At 39.0% G+C, this 21,552-nt stretch overlaps 1 protein-coding gene across 1 annotated transcript in view; it reads left to right on the top strand.

Moving 5' to 3' along the window:
- NELL1 (neural EGFL like 1) overlaps positions 1 to 21,552 on the top strand; it is a 287,217-nt gene that overhangs the window by 125,794 nt on the left and 139,871 nt on the right. The window contains 1 exon segment of the mRNA XM_032691544.1: positions 19,230 to 19,355. Coding sequence (XP_032547435.1) covers positions 19,230 to 19,355 — 126 coding nt within the window.

The following is a 21,552-nucleotide window of genomic DNA, read 5'->3' as shown; positions in this document are numbered from 1 at the left end:
CTGCTGTGACTCCTTATATTTGCAGAGAAGTTGATATCTCTGAAAAAGGTATCAGAAAATGTGTCTCAAGTTCTCACTTTCAAAGTTATTCCACAGAAGCAAAAGCCAGTGTTTCAGCTGCTTACAGAGTAATTAACAGGTGTTCAGATGTTATGAAATGTATAGAAATGGGATGGAGAAATGCAAATGTTTGGGGAGTGCTACAAAGCAAACAAACAAAATATTCCCAAGGTAGTAAATTCACCACCTCAAACAGGAAGACCTTTTGATATTGTCCCTATTTATGCTTCTCCAGACTGTGGCTGGGATGGTCTCCTGGTGGGAAAGACCCGTGTTCAAACCTCTCCACATCCTCTTCTGTGCATGGCACTTGTTCCCTTGCGAGGCTGAAAGGTGTTATTTTGGAAATGTCACACACCTCAAAATGTATTTTATTTATTTATATTAACTCAGCTCTGCTTTCTCAATTTGATCTATATTAATGAATACTTTCTGGTAAGCTGAAACTGTATTTTTGTCATGTCATTTACTTAAAATTTACTTAAAATAAAATAAGTCATCCATCTCTGCTAAAAATGTTCCAAAACCCCAATAAATGATTTCTAGTACTGGACTTCTTTGCTCTTTTTGATTTGTGAGCAAGTAACTCAAATTCTGTAAACTCTGTGTTCCTGAAAAGCTGCCTGTTCTGCATTCCCCATCTCCTGCTTTTCTTGTATCAAGAAATTTGTCTGCTTTCATTCCTTAGGGAGGAATTCCAAGTTTTGTCTGTAGTCTTTGGAAAGCACTCTAAAATATTTAGGACTCTGAAAATGACTAACAGTCTCTCTGTTCCTAACAGGACAAACTGGGGATATCAGCTTGGTAGAGAATAAATATAATATTTTTTCATTGTGCCTGTATTTAGCCTGTATACACTTTTTTTTTTTAATTTCCTTTTTTTTTTTTTTATGGGTACCTTCAGAATAACTAACAGGTAAGAAGAAACAAGTCTAGTATAATGATCATTTCCCACTTTCTTGCCACAGCTATAATAACACATGCTACAGTATACTGTGAACCTTACAGCCTCTGGAAAAAAGCTATGGAAATATAAAGATGGAGAAATAAAGCAAGATACTGCTGCTACCTGGCCACTGTCAATTGTGAATAGTGGCATTTACTTTAAAGAATTGCAGCTTTATTAAGATCTAAGATTAAATCTGCCTATCAGCTTAAAAATTTGAGAACTTACCAGCTCTGAAGAGAAAAATTTCCCTCATCTCTCTTTGCCACTGAGAAAAAGCAATAATGGCAGTGAATGAGTGTGAAGGACTGGACAATGTTAAATCTTTTAGTCTTGACCTCCCTCTTTTTCTGTAAATGAGACCGTTTTTTTCTTTCAGAGACTTATGGTGAAAATGGCATCTGAACACTGAGGCAAATATACTTTACCAAATGACCGTTCAGCGCATGTGGAATAGTTTCACAGTGTAAAAACCACTTGTTAACATGCTTTCATAAGTTGTCATTTCCTCTCAGAGATTGCAGGAAGGGTATCTGAGCTCTAGGTTTGCACAGGCACCGCACGGGAGCAGTGAGAGTCTGATGTTAAAAACTGCTTTTACAGTCCGTGGTGGTAGCCTAGGCTCTTGTCAGAAATCAGGGGAAGCTTACAAACTGATTTCTTAAGCAACTATGTGATTCTAGGTGTAGGTTGCCTTTTCTCTCTCTCAAATTTAGAAGGAGTTAGCCTCATTTCCTCCTCAGTTGTGTGAGGCACCACATGGAGTTGGGCTGTTCCTGGTGGTTTCCAAAGGAATGCAATGGTCTGCAGCCCCCTGCCATCATGACCCCCCTGCTCTTCAATGCTGAGAAGATAGGGATGGGACTGATGAGGTGAGGGATGAGAAAGAGCAGATATAGCCATGTTCTTCCTCTCCTTTCAGGCTGAACAGAACATCACAGCCAAGTTCTGCTGGTGAAACCTGCTGAGTTCAGATTCAGCTGCTCACCATGACTTGCAGTCTGGACACTGTCATATCCATATCCAGGAGGGCCTCTGCTATGGGAATTACAGAATTCTTTAGCACAAAAGCTTGTGTTTACAATTTGCAAGGTAGAACTGTATTAAAATGGCATATGAACCTGTGTCTCTGCACTGTGGTGATCAACCTAGAAGGAATGGCAGTCAAATTGCCAGCTCTCTTATTTATTGTGGGAATGGGGGGTTGACTCCCGTGGGTTTGTTATGACACTTTGTTGTATGTTCCTTTTTTACTGTGTTTGCTGTTTGGGGCAAGGAGGAGGCTCATAGCAGTGAACCAAATACTCTTTGAATTGTGTAACTTTCTCTCTAACGATATAATGAGGAGATTTTATGTTTAATAGTATAACTAAGATAGCAAAACCCAGACTGTCCACTCCATGGCTTAATACACTGCAGCTGATAGTTGTTCAGGTACAATGCTGTGCTAACATCCCTAGTTGGATGGATAGTCCAGTCCAACTGGATGGAAGATGCCAGGCTGGCGAGCCTGTCTCTTCCTAAAGGACAGTTAGCTTTGGTCTGCAGCCATCTGTGTAGTTTCTTCCTACTTTCAGACACAAAACTTCTTACAATTACCTCTGCTGAAACTAATAGAATTACATCTGTCCAAAAGTGCTTTTGAGTTAAGAAATGTCTTCTGTGGTTTATGGTTAATTCAGAAGTGTAGCAGTCAGAGAGGGTATTCTTTCAAGGCACGATACACGTTTCTTCATATTGTACGTCAGATTGCATCAATAGCTACTGTCAAACCAATTCCTTTATGCCTTCAAGATGTCTGGACCTTTTGGGTGGGTTGTAAGGCATCAACCACCAGTATTTATTTACACAGACACTGGATAAAATGGCAGATGAAAGCAGCATTGATGAATTGCAACACGGCAAAAATACAAACCACTGAGATTTGTACTCAAAAATATGAACAGTTTTGCCATCAGAGAAAACAGCAGAACTCAAAAAAAGTAAGAGACGCTGTGAGTAGAGGAAAAAAATATTTTCTCAAGGTAGTAATAAGCTGGCTATACCTAAGGGAAATGCAGAAAGGAATAAGATTCACTTTAGTCACCTTGGAGACAAGCTCTTCATCTGTCAGTAGATATTTAAATTATTATTAAAATATTTTATTATTACTATATCAACAACATGATTAATCAATGTTTTAATACATGGTGCTACAACACATTACTCTTCTGACATAGAACTAAATACAGATTTAGCATATGGATACCCTGGATGTGCTCTTAGTATTTACTAGCCAAGTCTTAAGAACTGCCTGTGACTGTATGAAGATGGATGCTTTTGTATTTTTATCTGCCTTGTGTTAATGCCTTTTTTTGTGTTACTGATTCCTGAACAAGCTGCAGTATGGCATGTCCCTTTAATTATATGCCTGTGCTTAGGATGCCCAGATAGAGACTTCAGGGTTTTAAAGTGTGAAAGAATCCCTTTTATTTAAGATGAACACAGCGTGCACAGCGATCAGAGCCCCTCCTGGATCTGCATGGGGAAACTGGGGATTGTTTTAATTTATTTATGTATGGATACATGTGTGCATACCAGTTTTTTAAATAGTACAGATGTCAGCTCTCTGTTTTTTTTTTATCCCCTGAAAATTTGGCATGGAAATATTCTAGTTCACCTCATGAGCTGAGTCTTAAGTTCCTTGAGCCAAAGCAAATACCCTGTACCCGTCATCCATGACAATGTGTCTTCCTTGTATTTTAAGAAATAGCAGATTTATGGGGCATTTATCAGAATACAAGAATTTAGTACTTATTTGAAAACAACAAGAAGATTTGTATAACCTAGAATCAGTGCAAATTATATGCTATGTAATTGTATCTACGAGAAATTAATATCAGTCTTCCTTTGTTTAGGAGGTTTTTATGGCCCTGTGTAAGCCTCAAAATAATTTAACCACAGTCATTTCACTATTCCTGTATAGTTTTCTTCCTTCATGCTTTCTCTAAAACTGTTTTAACAGCATCTGGTTCTGGGATAGTTTTCCAAGGTCAAAGCAGCATATGATTTTACCGTTCCAAAATCACTGTGATGATTCAGAAGCAGAGTTCAGAGCATGTGACATGTTGGGTTAGAAAATTTAAAATTAATAAATAGAAAGCTATTCAGAAAGAACTGTAAAAATGATGAAGGGCTTGTAGGAACTGATTTATGAGGCAAGACCAGAAGTTAGATGAGGAGAGCTTGGCTGAAGGGATGGGCTGAATGTGTGTTCAAATATGTGCATGAACAGTCAGAGAGGAGCTGAATTCAAGATTGTGGACTAGACAAAAGAGTTGTTTTAGGGCTTTCAAGATAATAAGAAGGTAGAACTAAGGAACAAAGTTGTTACGATTTCTGAAAAACTGGAAGGTAAATAGAAACTGATTGTTAAAGAGAAAATTATTTATATATATATGTATATATTCAGCTTTGTTAGACTGTAGGATTGATCAGTCTATTGTGTCAGTAGATTATATCACTTACTTGTTATTTGGATTTGTGAAAGCACTACAGGAGAACGAAAAGCTGTTCTTTATTGGAAGAAGGTGGATGACTTCTTAAAAAAGTCTTTTTAAATCTTGAATATCAGTGTTTTGTGAGAAAGCAGCATGTGCTCTATGTCTTGTTATTGTGCATTATTAATTTTTCCTTGACATTTATTATACCCAGAAATAGGAATGCAGTCTAGATAAAGTAGTTGCTCCTTTCCTTTGATTTCCTAGCATGTCAAGTGAGTTGCCTCAGAAAGGCTGGCAGTTGTGTTAAATGACGGGTTTATGACTCAATGGGGTTGCAGTACATCGCTCACCTTAATGAAAAACAATGCCTAACTAATTAAAATTGCACCTATCAGCTGCTAAAATGACAGTTATTAGCATCATTCTTACAGGAATTAAGTGGAGTGGAAACTCGAAAAATCTTGATTTTGCTTTTCCATCCTAAATGGGTCTCTGATTCTTCATTCTTTAGTACTTAAGACATAACAAATATGGTGATAAAATTGCTTAGATTGCTTTTTCACAGGCTAAAGGAAATAGAATTCCTAGTTTAAAATGAGTAAATTAAGTGGGTTGACCTTGACTATCTGCCAGGTGACCACCAAGCTGCTTTATCACTCCCCTCCTCAACAAGACAGGGAGAGAAAAATATAACAAAAGGCTTACGGGTCAAGATAAGGACAGAGAGAGATCACTCAGCAATTACCATCGTTGGCAAAACAGACTTGACTTGAGGAAATTAATTTAATTTATTGCCAATCAAATCAGAGTAGGATAATGAGAAATAAGAACAGATTTAAAGAAGACCTTCCCCCTACCCCTCTCTTCTTCCCAGGCTCAACTTCACTCCTGATTTTTCTACCTCCTCCACCCAAGCAATACAGGAGGATGTGGAATGGGAGTTATGGGCAGTTCATAATGCCTTATCTCTGCTGTTCTTTCCTCCTCACACTCTTCCCCTGCTCCAGCATGGGATCCCTTCCACAGCAGAAAGTCCTTCGTGAACTGTTCCAATGTGGGTCCTTCCCACAGGCTGCAGTTCTTTGTGAACTGCTTCAGTGGGGGTCCCTTCTGTGGGGTCACAAGTCCTGCCACCAAACTTGCTCCAGTGGGGGCTCCTTCCATGGGGCCGAAGGTCCCGCCAGGAGCTTGCTCTGGTGTTGGCTGTCCATGAGGTCACAGCCTCCTCTGGGCATCCACCTGCTCCAGTGTGGGGCTCCTCCAGGGGCTGCAGGAGGATCTCTGCTCCCTCATGGACCCCTATGGGCTGCAGGGCACGGCTGCCTCACCACAGGCTGCAGGGGAATCTCAGCTCTGGTGCCTGGAGCACCTCCTGCCCCTCTTTCTGCACTGACTGTGGTGCCTGCAGAGCTGTTCCTCTCACATATTCTCAATCCTCTCTCCCAGCTGCTATTGCACAGGGGTTTTTACCCTTTTCCTAAATGTGATATCAGGAAGTGCTACCAGTGTTGCTGATGGGTTCAGATTTTGTCAGTGATGGGTCTGTCCTGGAGCCAGCTGGCATTGGGTCTGTTGGACATGGGGGCAGCTTCTGATATCCTGTCACAGAATCCACCCCTGTAGACCCCCTGCTACCAAGACCTTATCACCCAAACCCAATATGGTAAAATGAGAGTTTCTTTTCTGTAGGAAGTCATGTGTTGTAATTGATAATGGCATAAATTCTGCAATTCTCTTTCAATACTTTCTCAGCAGAAGGACGTGTTCTAATTACGGTTTTGAGAAGGAAAACTACTTTTGGATTGTGATGCGAGGGCTTTGACTGTTGTGGAAATATACTGGTTTTTGTTGTACAGTCTTCTCAGTCTTGTGTTACAGCCCATCAGCAGGAGCTTTAGCCCTGTCCACGTTGTTCCCTAACCGTTTTCATGTATGTATATGCTATCATGTATGTATATGCTAACATCTAGGCTCCTGCTTCCCTATTTAGCTCAGTTTCATCTTTTCTTTTCCCAAACATTAAGGAAATTTCTTTTTCTTCTGTTAACATTGTTACTCTGAACTTATTTTGAGGTGCTCCCTCTGCTTTCCATCAAAGGGCACACGTTAAGGATGGAAATACAGGCAGTGGCTTCTCCCTTCACTTCCTATTCACAGCAATCCTGGAAGTGCTGTTATTCCTCTTGGGAGTAAAGAGGAGGTTTTTGTGGTCAACACCTTCCTGGAGGCCATTTTCTGCTATTGCTGTGCAGGAAAGCAAAGGATATGCAGGGTTGGGAGACATGATCAGAACACAGATTAGGGGAACGGTGTACCTTAACTTGCTAAAGCAAGTAAATTACGCTTGTTAGCACCTGTCTGTCTGGGATTCAAGTGCCATGTAATAATCTGCAGTAGCCAGGTGCGTTGGGGGACCAAGTCCCACCCGTGCCTGCTAGCTTTCTTCTGTTCTTGGCAGCTACAAATGGATATTCCCTATTATATGCTGGTATAGGCATGTTGATTTGCATTGACATGAGATTTGTAGTCTCAGAATTATTTTCAGTTACAAAAATGAGAACTTTGTGTTAAGAAAAATCTCAGAGACACTTCAAAGTAGGGTCTTTATTATGTAATCTCATGAATTCTATGTGGAGTGGCTTTACTTTGACAACCATCGCTTTTCATGTTTTTTGAAGTCTCTAACAGTGGGAGTATGTTTTCATGAAGCAAATAGTGTCCTGTCTGGCTCTACTCTGTGGGTGACTTCATGCTGTGTGCTCTAATGTGACTAGGTTACACTGCTGTTAAAAAAAAAGAATAGTAGCTTGAGGTGTATGTGGAGGGAAGAGAAAGCATTGGAAACTGTTGGAGATGAGGAGTATTTTGCATTGATTTTTGATATTGACTTTCTATCCACAGCTTGCCTAGTTCTGCTGTTTCTATTTTTTTCATTCTTTATTTACAACTAATGCAGAATGACCAATGAAATCAGGCTAGAATTTGCTTCTTAATCTAGATGGTGAAAAGGCATTAGATGGAGATAGAAGTCTCCATTCTTTTATTGATAGTGGAAGCTCATGTTGTTTTCATAATGGTTCTCTCCAGAGAAAAATACATGGTTTCATTGACAGCAATCTAAGAGTTGCTGTTTCGCTATTAAATAAAGTTTAATCTAGCTTGAAAATTTGAGTCAGAATACAGCATTTGAAACCAGTAATGCTCCCTCAACCCTCCTTTGCTTTCTCCTCATTCAGGATGAGATCTTTGTTGATTTATCTCCCTCTGCAGTGTGCACGTAAGTGCACACACACACACACACATACACATGCAGCAGGTTGGTTCAAAGCCCATTAAGATCATGGTGTCTTTCTGTTGACTATCACAAGGATACTTTCACCTGATGTATGCTTCTGCCACTCACGACCCTGCTGTGCAGTCCTGTATAACGTGCTTTGAAATATATGTAATGGTACCGGTAATAAAATAGTAATTCACTATCAGGAATAACTACATAATGCTGCTTCTGTTCCCAACCTCCATTCCCAAAGGTGTGCTGTGTACTACAAATTAAAATTCTGCTTCTGCAAGAGTCTCAGAAACCTTGCTTGCAGTGAGGCTCTTTGCCGGAGGGCATGTGCCCATTCAAGATCTTCCATTAAAACATCAACCAAGCAACAGACTCACTCACAATTAGGTTTCCTGGCCAGGGAGGACTGGCTCTGCATCTCTCTACGCCATTCTTCCTTTGTGCTCTGACCACTTGCCTTGGTGGACCTTGAGGGAATCCATGTGAATGTATTCCTCAGGAGCTGACACGGATAAAGGAAAAGTATGTAAAATATCATTAATAGGGGATGTAGTAATTTAGATGCAGATTTACTAGAAAAGAAATATTAAGGACCAGAGTGTTCCCATTTCTTCTTTTTTTTTTAACCACAGCTAAACATGTGACTGTCTTATCAAAGGGGAAAGCATTAAATCACCAATTCAATTTCATAGCCAAAAGCAAAGCAGTTAAAGTAACATTCATGCTAAGTGTTGAGGCAGGACTTAAGGTTGCAGGTAAAGTATATTTTTATGATCATCTGTTGGATTCCCTCCCCCCCACCTCCTCTTACTGTTCTTCTTATTTATCTCACCTCAGGTTATGCAGTCTTATTGCAATCTCCAAACCAGAAATGCGTCTTTCAGTAACCAGTGCTATAAATCACACCTGATTATCATATTTGCTCGGATGAGAAATGCATCTTGCATTTTTCAGTTATATCAATTAAGGTTATATTTATATTATAATGTATATATTTATAATATCTAAAATTAGGTATTTTTCTTCTGCTGATGCTTCCTTTTTTATTTAGTTTTACATTACAGATTAAATTAAATTTAAAAAGGCACAAACAATAAGACTAGATTGTGTAGCAAGGATGTGGAACACAAAAATGTGTTTAGCAAGGCTCTAAGGGATACTCAGGAACTGTTTTGCAATGATCCATAATTTTCTTATCTGAATATGATATTTTTCTCTATCCCTCTGTGGAAACTGATTAACAGGGAATAATCTGGACCCATGAAAATAAAATCAGTAAATCCTCTATCATGTGAAACCACCCGGTTTGAATTATGTGGCATTGAAGAGGCTGCAATTGCTCAGCAGTGGTGATGAGTCTGCCACTTCAAGTTCAGTGTTTTTTCCTCATGGATTTTTCAGCAGAGCTGGATAGAGGAACATGATGTAATGGAAACAGTTGAATAATGAATTGTTGGAAAGATGTTAAGAGAGAACAGTTGGGAAAATGCAAATAGTGTCATGAAGGCCGTAAATAGTGAAAATAGGGCACAGTTGGTGTTTACCAACATGGGACAATATCCTTCCATTATCTGTGTGCTGCACAAATACTCATTGAGTGAAAAAAATACTTCAGTATGAAATTGAGGAGTATTAATTTTATATGATTTGTGCCACTAATGTATTATATATCTCATTTACTACAGCAGTATATACTAAAAATCATCATAAAATACTAGCCTAGTAATCTTCCAGGGACTGTAGGGTTTTTTTGGACATAATAAAGACACCACCCCCCAAAAAAAACCCAACAAACCATACAGTTTTCACAAGCATTTAATTTTTCAGAGGGTTACAGTGTCCTTCAAAATGCCACAGTAAAATGTTGCTGTGGGCACAGGGATTCTAGATCAATTATATGGGTAGCCTTCTACAATTTATCATTTGAAGATAGCATCTGGGTGGATTTGAAAGAGTAAGCCAGTCAATATCACAGGACATAGATAGAAGGAGACAAACTGGGTAAGAGTATTGGAGTAAAAAATAGAACAGTGACGCAAAAATTGTGGATGGAGGTATAAGACAAGTGCTGATGGAACCAGGTGTTTAATATAATTGCTCTCAGTATAATGGCATGAAGAAAGAATTGTTTATTTTGATACAGTAATCCATTGTTCACCCTTAGCCATTAGTAAAATCAGATAGAAGGGATTAAAAAGGTAAGGGATTAGCTGAATGAAAATGGATGTAGTTATTTCAATGTATCGTTTTACTTGGCTAATACAGGTGAATGGAAGATTAGAGAAAAACAACACTTCCCTCACCTCTTCCCACCGTATAAGCATCCACTGGTATCTCTAAGAATGTTTGGAAAGATAATAAATAAGGAGGTGAATCTGTTACAGAAATCTTACATTCCTTTTCCAACAGCAGTCTTTATTTCATCTGTGCTTACTGAGATCCAGAAGGAGTTTCTTTCATAAGTGAAATCAAAGCCAAAGCAAGTCTGGGTTTGGGAGTACACTTATGTAGTTAACTAGGAGCAATCTTTCTTGGGAACAGAGCTCTTTTCATAAGAATGAGGTGATTATATTGCTGTGTTTTCTAATGGGCAGTAATATATTTGTGAGCAGTAGTAGCATAACCTTTTGTTTGTCGTAGACTTATGTAATGGCAACTCTCACAGCCTAGCATGAAGTGGTTAGATTTAGAATAAATTCTCGTGCATTAAGAGCCTTTGAAGAAGAAAAATGGGTGAAAGAGTAGTACTAAGGGAGAGTAGTCCAGTTGCATTTATTATATATAACTCTTCCTACCCTTTTCCCTGTAGTAGTTCGTTGGAGGTTTCCATCACAGGCTCTAGCCAGGGAAAAGCGATTAAGTTCCTCTGTGTCCCAGACAGGCACCACTTCTGCAAGGGAATGGATATTCACGTATTTGTTGATCTGTATGGATTCATCAGAGCGACGTGGCACAGATCAGCCTCTTGTCATTGTACTCCAGGTTTTAGAAGGGAGTGATGGTGAACAGTGTCAAATTGCTGATTCCAAACTTTAAAGCTCGCAGTTGCCTGGAGATGTGCTGTGCTGACAGACTGTGACAGGGTAGCTCACGTTTTACTGTTTGGCTTATCAAACCATTTTTGGTGGAAAGAATTTGTCCCACATATGCCTTGTGATAAGCCCTTTTTTTTACCATCCTCTCCTCAACAACTACAGGATTCCCAAAACATCTCCTGCTTTATGGAAAAATATACAGGATACCTGAGGCAGGATGGGAAAAGCCAGTGACTTTTGATGTTTTCAATTTCTGATGAACTGCCAGACATGACTATTGTGGTGAAGTTGAGCAATATTTTCTTTATTGGGTCCCTATACCCATACAAGCATTTATTATATTTACAAGGATGAACTGTGGGTACCCCAACGTTTTACTTATCATGTAAATTTTTATTTATTTCCAAATTAACAATTGGAGAAAAGCTTTGAGAAAAATTCTTTTCTGAGAAAGATAGCATGTACAAATATCATTATTTCCTAACTTTCAATAAGTGTGGGTGATGGATAAAAGGATTTTTAATGTGAAATACTGAACACATGATCTCTAAAAAAAAAGAACAGCAGTTTTGGAGTGGTTTTTAAGATAAAACTAATACAAAAGAACAAGCTAATGTCATCATAGGATTTACAGCAACATGGGTTTATTTCTAAGTTCATATTTTTATAAGAGAAGCTTTTAAAATGCTTCATATTTGAATGGTATTCTCTTTCTGAGTTTGTCTCTTGTCTCTCTCTGAATTTAGCTCTTACCTACTCCAGAGTCCTTGGCAATACTGTCAGGACTGTTGCTCTGACTATGGATAGAGTTGGCCCAGATCTCTGCTGGTTCATTACCTAGTCCTGTTGTCAGGGGACACAGCAATAGCTCTGTAACCCATGAAATCTCCTGTGTGCTCACACAGCTCCTCCTGTTGAAGGCTTGCTCCTGCAAAGTTCCAAGCCCCAACAACTCCTGTAGGGCCAGCACCAGCTTATATGGGATTAACTGCATTCTAGATGAAGTGGTCTAATTATAATCAGCATAGAATCATAGAGTGGCCTGGGTTGGAAGGGTCCTTAAATATAATTCCAACCCCAATGCCATGGAATGAACACCTTCCACCAGAACACTTCCAGGGATGGGGCATCTACAGCTTCTCTGGGCATGCTGCTCCAGTGCCTCATCACCCTCACAGAAAAGAATTTCTTCCTAGTGTCTAATCTAAACCTACCGTCTGTCAGTTTGAAGCCTCAGAATAAAGCAGTTTCTCAGTATTTCTCCCAGGCTACCTATCATTACATCTTACTTTTTACTTTTCAGAGCACTTATCACAGTTTAAGCGGCATAAGTCGTTGTCCTCTTTTTTTTTTTCCTTTTTTTTTTCTTCCTTTCTGATAGACACCAGGTCATTTCCCTGAAATATAAAATTCTCTCTTCAAGTAGCTGCTGGTATTCCTGAGTATGTTAAAATACCTGGAGGTGTCAAAGAACCTCTGCCATAATGTCCATGAGAGGATGTAACGAACGCTCCTCGGAATCCACGAATCCCTTACAGCAGAGTGTCCTCAAAGGCATTGATCTGCCCTGATGATGTCCAAGAGGCCAGAGAGTAGCTGGAGAGCAGGGATGGTGGTACTGAGTTGGGTAAAAGTCCTGAATCCTGCTGGCCAGGCAGACTGGAACACAGCAGTGGCTTGCTTGTTGCATTGCCTCTGATAAGCCACTGAGAGGAAGAGCAAATTAAGCAGCATCTTTAAAGAATTCAAAGTTCTTACACACACTCAGACACACTCCTTACTAGCCTGTTCTGCTGCTGTGCATTCTAAATAGAAATATCAGTATATTTTCAAAGTATAATTAGAAAGAAAAAATTAAAAGGCTTGGATAATCCCGGATAAAGCAATCTTTTTTAACTTCAGTTAGTTCTAAACATCACAGCAGCTGCTATAAGAGTACAAGAAGAATTTTGACTTGTTTTTTTTCTAGTTGCTTTGGCATGTTTGAGCAAATGACTGAGCTGTTGCTGTTAGCCAAAACCTGTTTCCCCAAATGTTTAATTCTGCTTTCTGTGATTATTTTTAATCTGTGTTCTCTAAGCTGCGTTATCATATGTGAATTCTGGCTGCATATTTTTTAAAATAATTTATTTGCAACTATCAGAGATACCTTATGAATAAGTTATCAACCATCCCTAAGAGCTATAGCTGCAAACAACTTAAAAAAGTAATATTTATAAGTCTGTGAACATTTTCAATTAATATGTTTATCAAATGAATGCACTTAGGGTTAAGAAAACAGCTCCTCTCTGTTAGGAACAAGACCACATTACTTATATTTTCTTTAATGCTAACATGTCAGTGGCAGCTTTTGAACTGATTGAAATGATCCTTTAGGAAAAGTTCAATTTAAATAAACTGGTTTTATCCTAAGAGATCTCCAGGCTCTTTGGGACCATCCCACCAAACCAATGGCACAGACCTTTAATAATGCATCATAAATTGCCAGTGTAGTGATGGAAAGCACAAAGCAGAGTGAAACTGCAAGTTTTCAGTTTTCCTTAGAGAGGAGCAGAATTTAGTAGAATAAATAAAATGAAAAACTTCTCACCGAGAGGGACATTAGATAGTCTGGACAGAAAGATTTAAGAATTTGAGTGCTGTCTTTCATGACAGGGTTGTGCTATTTTGAGGAATGATGACCAAAAATGACTATAGATGAAATTCCCTGGCTCCAAAGAATCAGGGAATTGGTCAGATCATTTGAGATTCAGGTTATGAAAATCTCTATTTTTTTAATTTTTGTTTTTTAAGGCAAAAAAATCATAACCTGAAGAGGCTAATGATTAGTGTGTTATTGTAAGCATTGACAAGGATGGAGAAGGGGATCGTATTGTACCTAGGCAATATTTTAATGTCTAAGGCTGAACTTCATCAGGGTGGCTTTTAGGAAACAACCACTTTCCTGGGTGGATTGTTTACTGCTGTAGCTGAGAAAGAGCTAGCAAAATGTTGTGATCTCTTTTCAGGAATAACCAGTTGCTTTCTTGACTGTGATTGGTAAAAGTATTTAAGACTATTGAAATAAAGACCAGGAAGGTACCTTCACTTGAATTTTTATTTTTGTCCTTCTCAGGAATGTCACCTTAGTTCAGGGCTGGAAAGTGTGACTGTTCAAGTATTATTTGGATGTGAATGTGTGCTTTTAAATATTTATTTATTTGTTTAAACTAATAGTTATACAAATTCCATCCCTAAGGGGCAGTTAAATAGATAGAAAGCAGATTTGGAATATTGATACTCTAGTCCTGATCGTAAAGTAGGTATATCAATGTAAAGCACTTTTACACTATGCCCAGAGGAAGAGGCTGCACCATTTTAATGATGCTCTAAAAGTCAAAATGATAATACTTCCTGATATTATTCTATTGATGGTTATTTTATTGCCTATGGATTCCCAGGTGATGCTACATCAGCCCTAATTTATGAACGCATTTTTCGCTGATTAGTTACTTAACGACATTAGGGTAATATTTCTCAGCCTTGTTGAAAGGGAAAATTTTACTTTTGCTTATCTGCTCTTGTTTTGGGTTATATCCCTGCCTCTGAATGGGCAGCAGCTCCATCCTCAAGTCAGAGGGTTGCCTGTGTTTGCATTGCTGCCCTGCCTTGGAGGACATGAATTGCCACAGAGGAAACTGGTAAACAGTTGTTGGTAAACAGTTTTAAGGCTCGTCTAAACATTTGCAGCCAGTAATTAGTCTTTTCTTACTCAGGCAACTGGGGGAAGCTGAGCTGCTGCCAGCTCACAGGGAACTGCTGACTGCTGTGTCTAATGCTTTATGGCTCCCTGAGGGTTCTATTGCACAGTTTGAGAAACCAGCCCTGTGCTAGAGGTAAAAATCAGGTATGGGATGTCTAAGACATATGAGATATATCAGAAAGAATACAGGCAGTGTGGGGGGTAAAAAGGAAAAACAAAAAGGCAAGTGGAGATGAAGTCAAGTGAGTCTGGCAGTGGAAAGGAGATAAGAGCAGGAGAGGACAGAATCAGGGAGAATTTGGAGAGCAAGTAAATATAATGACCAGGTTTCTGCTTAGTCAGTGGGGTGAAAAAGGCACGTGTTCATTTTTGCATGAGCATAGGGTGACAGAAATTTTAGGGCCTGTCTTTTGCTCCACCACTGTTGTGCTCCACTGTTTTGGAAACTTGGTTGATATGATTCCATCAGCTTGCGAACATATTTTAAGATTTGATATTATTTAAATAGTAATACTGGTTGACTTTACATTTTTAAAAATCCAGCTTATTTAGACCAGGGTCTAATACAGTTCAGGCATAGTATTGACTTGAATAAAAAGAGGGAAGGGGAATTCCTTCCCCGCCACTGCTTTAATAATCATGAATTAGAGATCTTTCTGCAAAGCTGTCTTTTTTGGTTTTTTTTTCCTCTCTTGTTTTTGATTTTCTGTCTTTATTTCCTTATAGTGTGCCCAAAAATTCTAATTTAGTTTGGTAAAATATGCTCCCCAACCAGAGGGCAAGTAATTAGGAGAGAGATGCAAAAAGCGGAATTGATTCTGATACAAATACAAAATCTGTTAGTGCTCTGGAACACTTCATGCTTCGTTTCATTTTGTTTTGGTTTGAATGTTACTGTCTTTCAGTAGTTAAACAGTGAAGCCCCAAACAACAGGTGATGATACTACTGAAGGGATTATTGTGGAATGCATGCAAACATTGGTCTGCAACTCCAGAGGTAGAGAGTGCTTTGTTTCAAGATTGTTCACTCATGGTTATTACAGGACTAAGAGTTTAAAAAATAAGAGGTCCATTTCTCTTTTGGGCAAATGGACAAAACTCTCATTGCCATTAATAGGAACTGTGCCCTCTTTACAGCTGAGATTATTTTGGTTTGATGTGACTTCTTGGAGTGGACAAATAGTAAAAAGATGCTCTAGTTGAGATTTGGTGTCTCATTGTCATCTTTCAATATTACAGATATTTAGCAGTAGAATTCACAGTGAGGCATGAAAAGAGTTTGGGCAGTTTGTAAAGTACATTTGCAGACAAGAAAGCCTCTTTACTGGGCTATGGGTTGAACACCCTTTGTATTGTCTTTCCAACCCACCTTGTTTTGTTGGTTGGTATGAGCTGATGAGTGTTTCATTTTCAGAGACTCAAAAATGTGGGTGTATCTCAACTGCTGCCACTTCAGTTGAGGAAGGTTAAGCAGGATACCGGAATTTAGGTAACCAAATCACCTGTCAGGGGCTGAGCAGGTGGTTCCACTGAGATACTTTTCTTGTGTTTTATCCCAGTGTACTCATAGCATTGCTAAGTGCACTGGCAACTAATAAAAGATAGTACATGTATATTTGCCTGTGACTTCACAAACACTATTTACAGCTGTAAAGAGTAACAGTGATAACTAATTAGCTACAGGGTATGTGAGTACTGCAGTAAAGAGAGCTCTGTATAGATAATGAACCCATTAAGGAAACACTTGAACCCAGTAGGACACCCCTCACCAAGCCAACCCACCCTGCAACACAATAGTCCTTGCTGAAAAGCTGGAGCCCAAATGTCTCTGTTGTTGCAAAGCTGAGCTTATGTAGATGGAAGCTGGTGATATGTACATGATCATTATACTGTGTCAAGTCTCGTTTTGAAGACCATAAGTATACCTTTTTAAAAGAAAAACAGACTACTTCAGCCTAGAGAGAAACATAAATCATATATTTTTGTCACCTCAAAAGACCACTAAAAGATGAGCTTTAATATTTCAAATGCGACAAGCAATCTGTACACATGAATCACAATTTGAGTTCCATTACACCTGAGCTGATATATACCACTGTGTGCTTTATGGATTTTACTCTACCAATATTAAGTAAAAACTCAAAGCCTTTTGTGATGAATACTTAACCTTTTACAAGAATTTGTAGAATTGAGGTCCAGAACAACAGTTTTAGCGTAGCCCTACAAGCGTTAATAAGAAAATTCTGTTGCCAGTTTTGACCTCTTAATATTATTCTCTCTAAAGAAAATGTGTGTATTAGTAGAAGGCTAATATTGCAAAGATAAAAGAAAATGTGAAATGCTGAAAGGGTTTATGGAAAATGTGCCAAAGACAGTGGGCAAAGTTTGAAGGGATGGATCTTTTGTTACTTCTGCTTCCTTTGTTAGGCCTGGGCTTTTTCTTCCTGGACTCTAGAACTTCTGCAGCAACCCAGTGCCAGTTTTCCTCAATTCCTCTATTTATAGTCAAGTCACCACTTGAAGTCCTTAGTCTCCTTTTCAGATATTCTCCCATGGCAATATTTTCATATAGGTTGTGAATTTTCTTTTTATCTCTGGGTATTCTTGTATCTTTTGTTACAGCAATCTGAGCCTTTCTTGCAATGAATCAAAGTTCAAATTCCTTCACCTTTGAGACTTTTAATCCTCTCTCCTCTCCTTGGGGGAAGAAAGAGAGGTGTAGTCCAATGAATTCAGTGAGGAAGCTGGAGATGAAGAGTAGTGCATAAGGTTAATTTTCAGGTGAATTGGTTGCTGTTTGACATTCTTGCTTTCTTTACAGACATCTTTTATTCCTTTTCCTTTTATGCTAGAAAATTATTAGATATGCAAGAACAAAACTCCTCAAAGCTATGCTCCAAAAGCCTATTAAAAATAGTCTGCGAGCAGAACAGTGTGAACACACGTCAACACCTGAGTGTTTCCCAAGTGGCTCGAGCACTCAGTGGTGTGATAACAAGACATGTGGGAGGAATTTTTGTGGCTTTTATCTTTCATATATTGATGCTCCCGACTTTTTAAAATTCATTTAATCAACTGGCACTGCAACTGAAACAACAGAAATGCAGGAACGAGATAGTTTAAGGTGTTTGCAGTGATATACAAAGTATTTTGCCTCCAGGCCATCATTTCTAATTCATCCCAAGTTGGCAGCAGTGAGAAATCACTGCCAACTGACAGCTGTTTGCTGGCCAACATGAAGCAATTTAGCTAGTAGTTCCTGCTGGACAGCTGTCTATAATGTGGAAAGTGTGAGTGCAGCTGGCATGTGTTTCATTTTCACTGACTCAAAAATGTGGGTGTATCTCAACTGCTGCCACTTCAGTTGAGGAAGGTTAAGCAGGATACCGGAATTTAGGTAACCAAGAACTCAGCATGTGCACAATTAAACTCCCCCACCTTCTGGGACTGAACGCTGACGGTGCTAATGCCTTGTAGCACTTCTGCTGAGTCTCCATAAACATGGTGTGTTGAGGGAGAAGGGAGTCTGTAGCTTGGGCTCTACAGATGGCTGGGCAGAGACTGCGCTGTGGGGTGAGCAACTCACTGGTACTCCAGCCTAGGAGGGTCTTCAGCTGTGTTGTCAATTGATACCTTTCCTGAGTGGGAGCAATCAATACCAAAAAGAAAGTAATAGGGACAAAAAAATTGAGTCTGATTCATCTTTCTTTGTGTGGACGTATGTAACACTAGAATTAATGCTTTGAAAACCATGAATTACTTCATGTAAAGTCTGTGCTGCTAAGCAGAAAATCTATCCTGCTGAGAGAAAAATAAAGAAAATTCTTCAGTGTAATGTCTGGTTCTGCGAGGAGGGAAGGGGGGAAGATTTTACAGTTTACAATATCACAGAGCTTTGAGATATTTAAACAGGCAAGTAAATGATAGGTTTGAGTCACTCTTGGGAAAACAGTTTTGATTTTTGGATTTGCAGCAGTAATAGGGATTGCTTAAGCAGAGGTATGGGGTCAAGTTTTTGCTGCTCCTTAGTCATCTGTTTTTTCTTTTGACATGATGCAAAGCAGGCATAAAATGGACTTAGGTGACCAGTTCAGTCTTCTGCTTGTGTGAGATGTGGAAGTGGCACAAAGCCCTGTCCAGTAACTCCTGCACAGAAACTCCTGTGTTTCAGGGGCAGGGCACTGTCAGAGTACTTGGGTTAATCCACAGGTCTGGAGCACTCACTGTCCAACTGAGCAGTTGAATCTGCTTCTACATTGTCCTGACAAACATTGCCACGTCATATCTGACCAGCACTGCAACTGATACCATGCTGTACAGAGTTACTACGACATTAAGAGTTAGGATTTTCAGTATAGCATACTTCTGACACTATTTTACGTATTTGAAAACTACACCAGTCTTTGTTTTTTAACATTGTAGGAAAAAATCCAAATGGATGTGGTACTTTTCCAGAGTTAAAAAAAATTGTGTTTCAAGAAGAACAGTGTGAAGGAACCCATTACTATGATACAGGTGTTTTAGCTCTATTTTAAGGAATATTTTTTGCTGAATTTTCCTTGCTCCTTAATGCTGGTGTTTAACCTGATTACCTTTGGAGTTGTAAATGGAATTTATTTTCTCCAATGTCCTTTCACTGACTGTAACCTTTTTCTTTGGTGGTTCTTCCCTGCAGATATTGATGAGTGTGCTGCCAAGATGCATTACTGTCATGCCAATACCGTGTGTGTTAACTTGCCTGGATCCTATCGCTGTGACTGTGTCGCGGGATATGTCCGTGTGGATGATTTCTCCTGTACAGGTGAGCTCTCGGGTACAGCAACAGTGCTGTTGTACTCCATGTGCTGTGTGTGTTATTGAGCTTCTGGATACTCCCTGTTCCATCCCAAATGCCATGTACCAGCTGGTCCTTTGCCGGCTTAAAATTTAGGCTCAAGCAGGGGAGATAAATGTGGTATGAGGTACTTTTCCTATGTGTGAGCCCTTTGGAATTAACTTGGAAGGTGGCTAAAGAAGGCCTGTGGTGCAGCCACTGAGTGCTCTTGTCAGCCAGGACACGGTCCCTTTGTGCCCCATGTCTGGCTCTGTGCGAGGTGTGGAGGCTGAGATCGGATCGCATGGGCTGTGGGAAGAAATAACACTTTGTTAGCTGTGGTTTGAGACTGGTCAGTGGATTGAGACATTAGAAATTAGTCAGGAGGAGAAGCTTTCTGGACAGAATTGAGAGCAATGTGTAAAAGGAAAACTGAAAATGTATAAAGTCCTCCAAACTAGTTATTTTTAGCTGGTTTGGAAATTGTTGTTAATGCTGAGAACTAATGTCTCAAGGACTATGACACATGGTTCAGAAAAGACAGCATTAGACAATAAATCTTTTTTAATATCTATCAGCAAAATTATCTCTAAAAATTCTTAATGGAAGGTAGGTAAGTCTCATTTCCATTTAGAGGTTTCTAAGGGACCTTCTCAGAAAAATATGAGAAGCTGCTGAACTGCTCATCCCAGCTCTACGTATCTTGGATAACATCTTTCAATCACAACACTCCAGAAAGGCTGATCTTGGGATTATTTTAATGGATTATTTTGATCAGGCAAAGGAGGAAAATATCAGGCAGGTTTGTTGAAATGGATATGTCAGCTTGGCACAATACCATGTTTAGAATGGTGTTGGGTGAGCTGTTTTCTCAAGTGGAAAGATGGCACAGGAGTGTTCCATATGAGAATGATTTCCAGCCTGGAATAACTACATTGTAATGTACATTATCATTAGGGAAGGTCATAGGAAATGTTGACTTTTATGATGACAGCATGTCTTTTAGCTAAGATTATGTAGTTTATAAAACTGTAGGAAAGTCCTCTTGAGAGAGGCTGGTACTAAATTGCTCTCAGGAAGCTGATTTTTATTTTGCCCAGAGTCATTATTTCTGTATAATCTGTCTCTTTTGAGTTTTTCTTGATCTTTTATAATGTCACATCACAGATGCAGACTTTAAAGCTTCAGACCTTCAATTCTGTTCTAAACATGTGTGCGAGGTGAGGTAGAAGCCTTCACAGTGATGGAGAGAGTGTTCTTGCTAATCTGACACTTGCTTTTCTGTAGACGCACTACTGATTTCCTAATAATCCTTTCTTTCCAGCAAGACACTATCACTAGGCATGCAAAGGGTTTAGAAAGCAAGGTATTTGTGATTTACCAAAAAAGTGTGAAGTAGTAAGATAAGTTGCTTGACAGTAATGGGTGAGCATCCAATTAAAATGCATGCACACACAAAAAAATCAGGAGTGGACTTGGGAACAAATAATAGAATGAGGGAGATAACTATTTCTTGCAGGTTTATTATCTGGCTAAAAAGACTTCATTTTTGACATCATGGTTAAAAAGCACAGCAAGTGTGTAACATAGATCAGGAGGAACTTAGTTCATTGCCTGTTGTATCTAGAAATGATGGTTTGTTATAATAATAACAACTGTAGTTAAAATAAGTACTGTGCAATAGAAGCACTAATCCTGTTTTGCATTTTGCATTATGTTTATACAGACTTTAAGCAATAATAGCAAAGATTAAAAAAAAAAAAAAAACAGGCAGCAAATATTCAACTAGTTCCCCCTTATACTGAAACTGAGTGTTTAGAAGGCACAAGTGAAATAAATTGTAGCTATTATTCAGTTTTTTAAAATTATTACTCTTTATTCAAACAAAATAAACAAGAAATTTTCTTGTCATTGAACCATGCACTTGGAGAGAAATCTGACAGCCTGAGATGGGCTGGTGTTCTGATGACAACTGTGTGTGGGGGCATCAGACTCTGATGGGTTCAGGACAAGGATTAAGAAGTTTCAAATGTATGTGCTTAAGGCACATGCATGGCATTGTATGTTTTATGCACATAAACATAACACCTTAAAGCAGAGTTATTCCACAGAGCAGGAGTTATCATGTTTTGGGAAGTCTGAGTCTACTTCATGAAGGCACAAAGTCATCACCCGCTGTTGAGCA

Source organism: Chiroxiphia lanceolata, chromosome 6, assembly GCF_009829145.1.
Source record: "Chiroxiphia lanceolata isolate bChiLan1 chromosome 6, bChiLan1.pri, whole genome shotgun sequence".
Lineage (NCBI taxonomy): Eukaryota > Metazoa > Chordata > Aves > Passeriformes > Pipridae > Chiroxiphia > Chiroxiphia lanceolata.
This window is presented reverse-complemented; position numbering and strand designations above follow the sequence as displayed.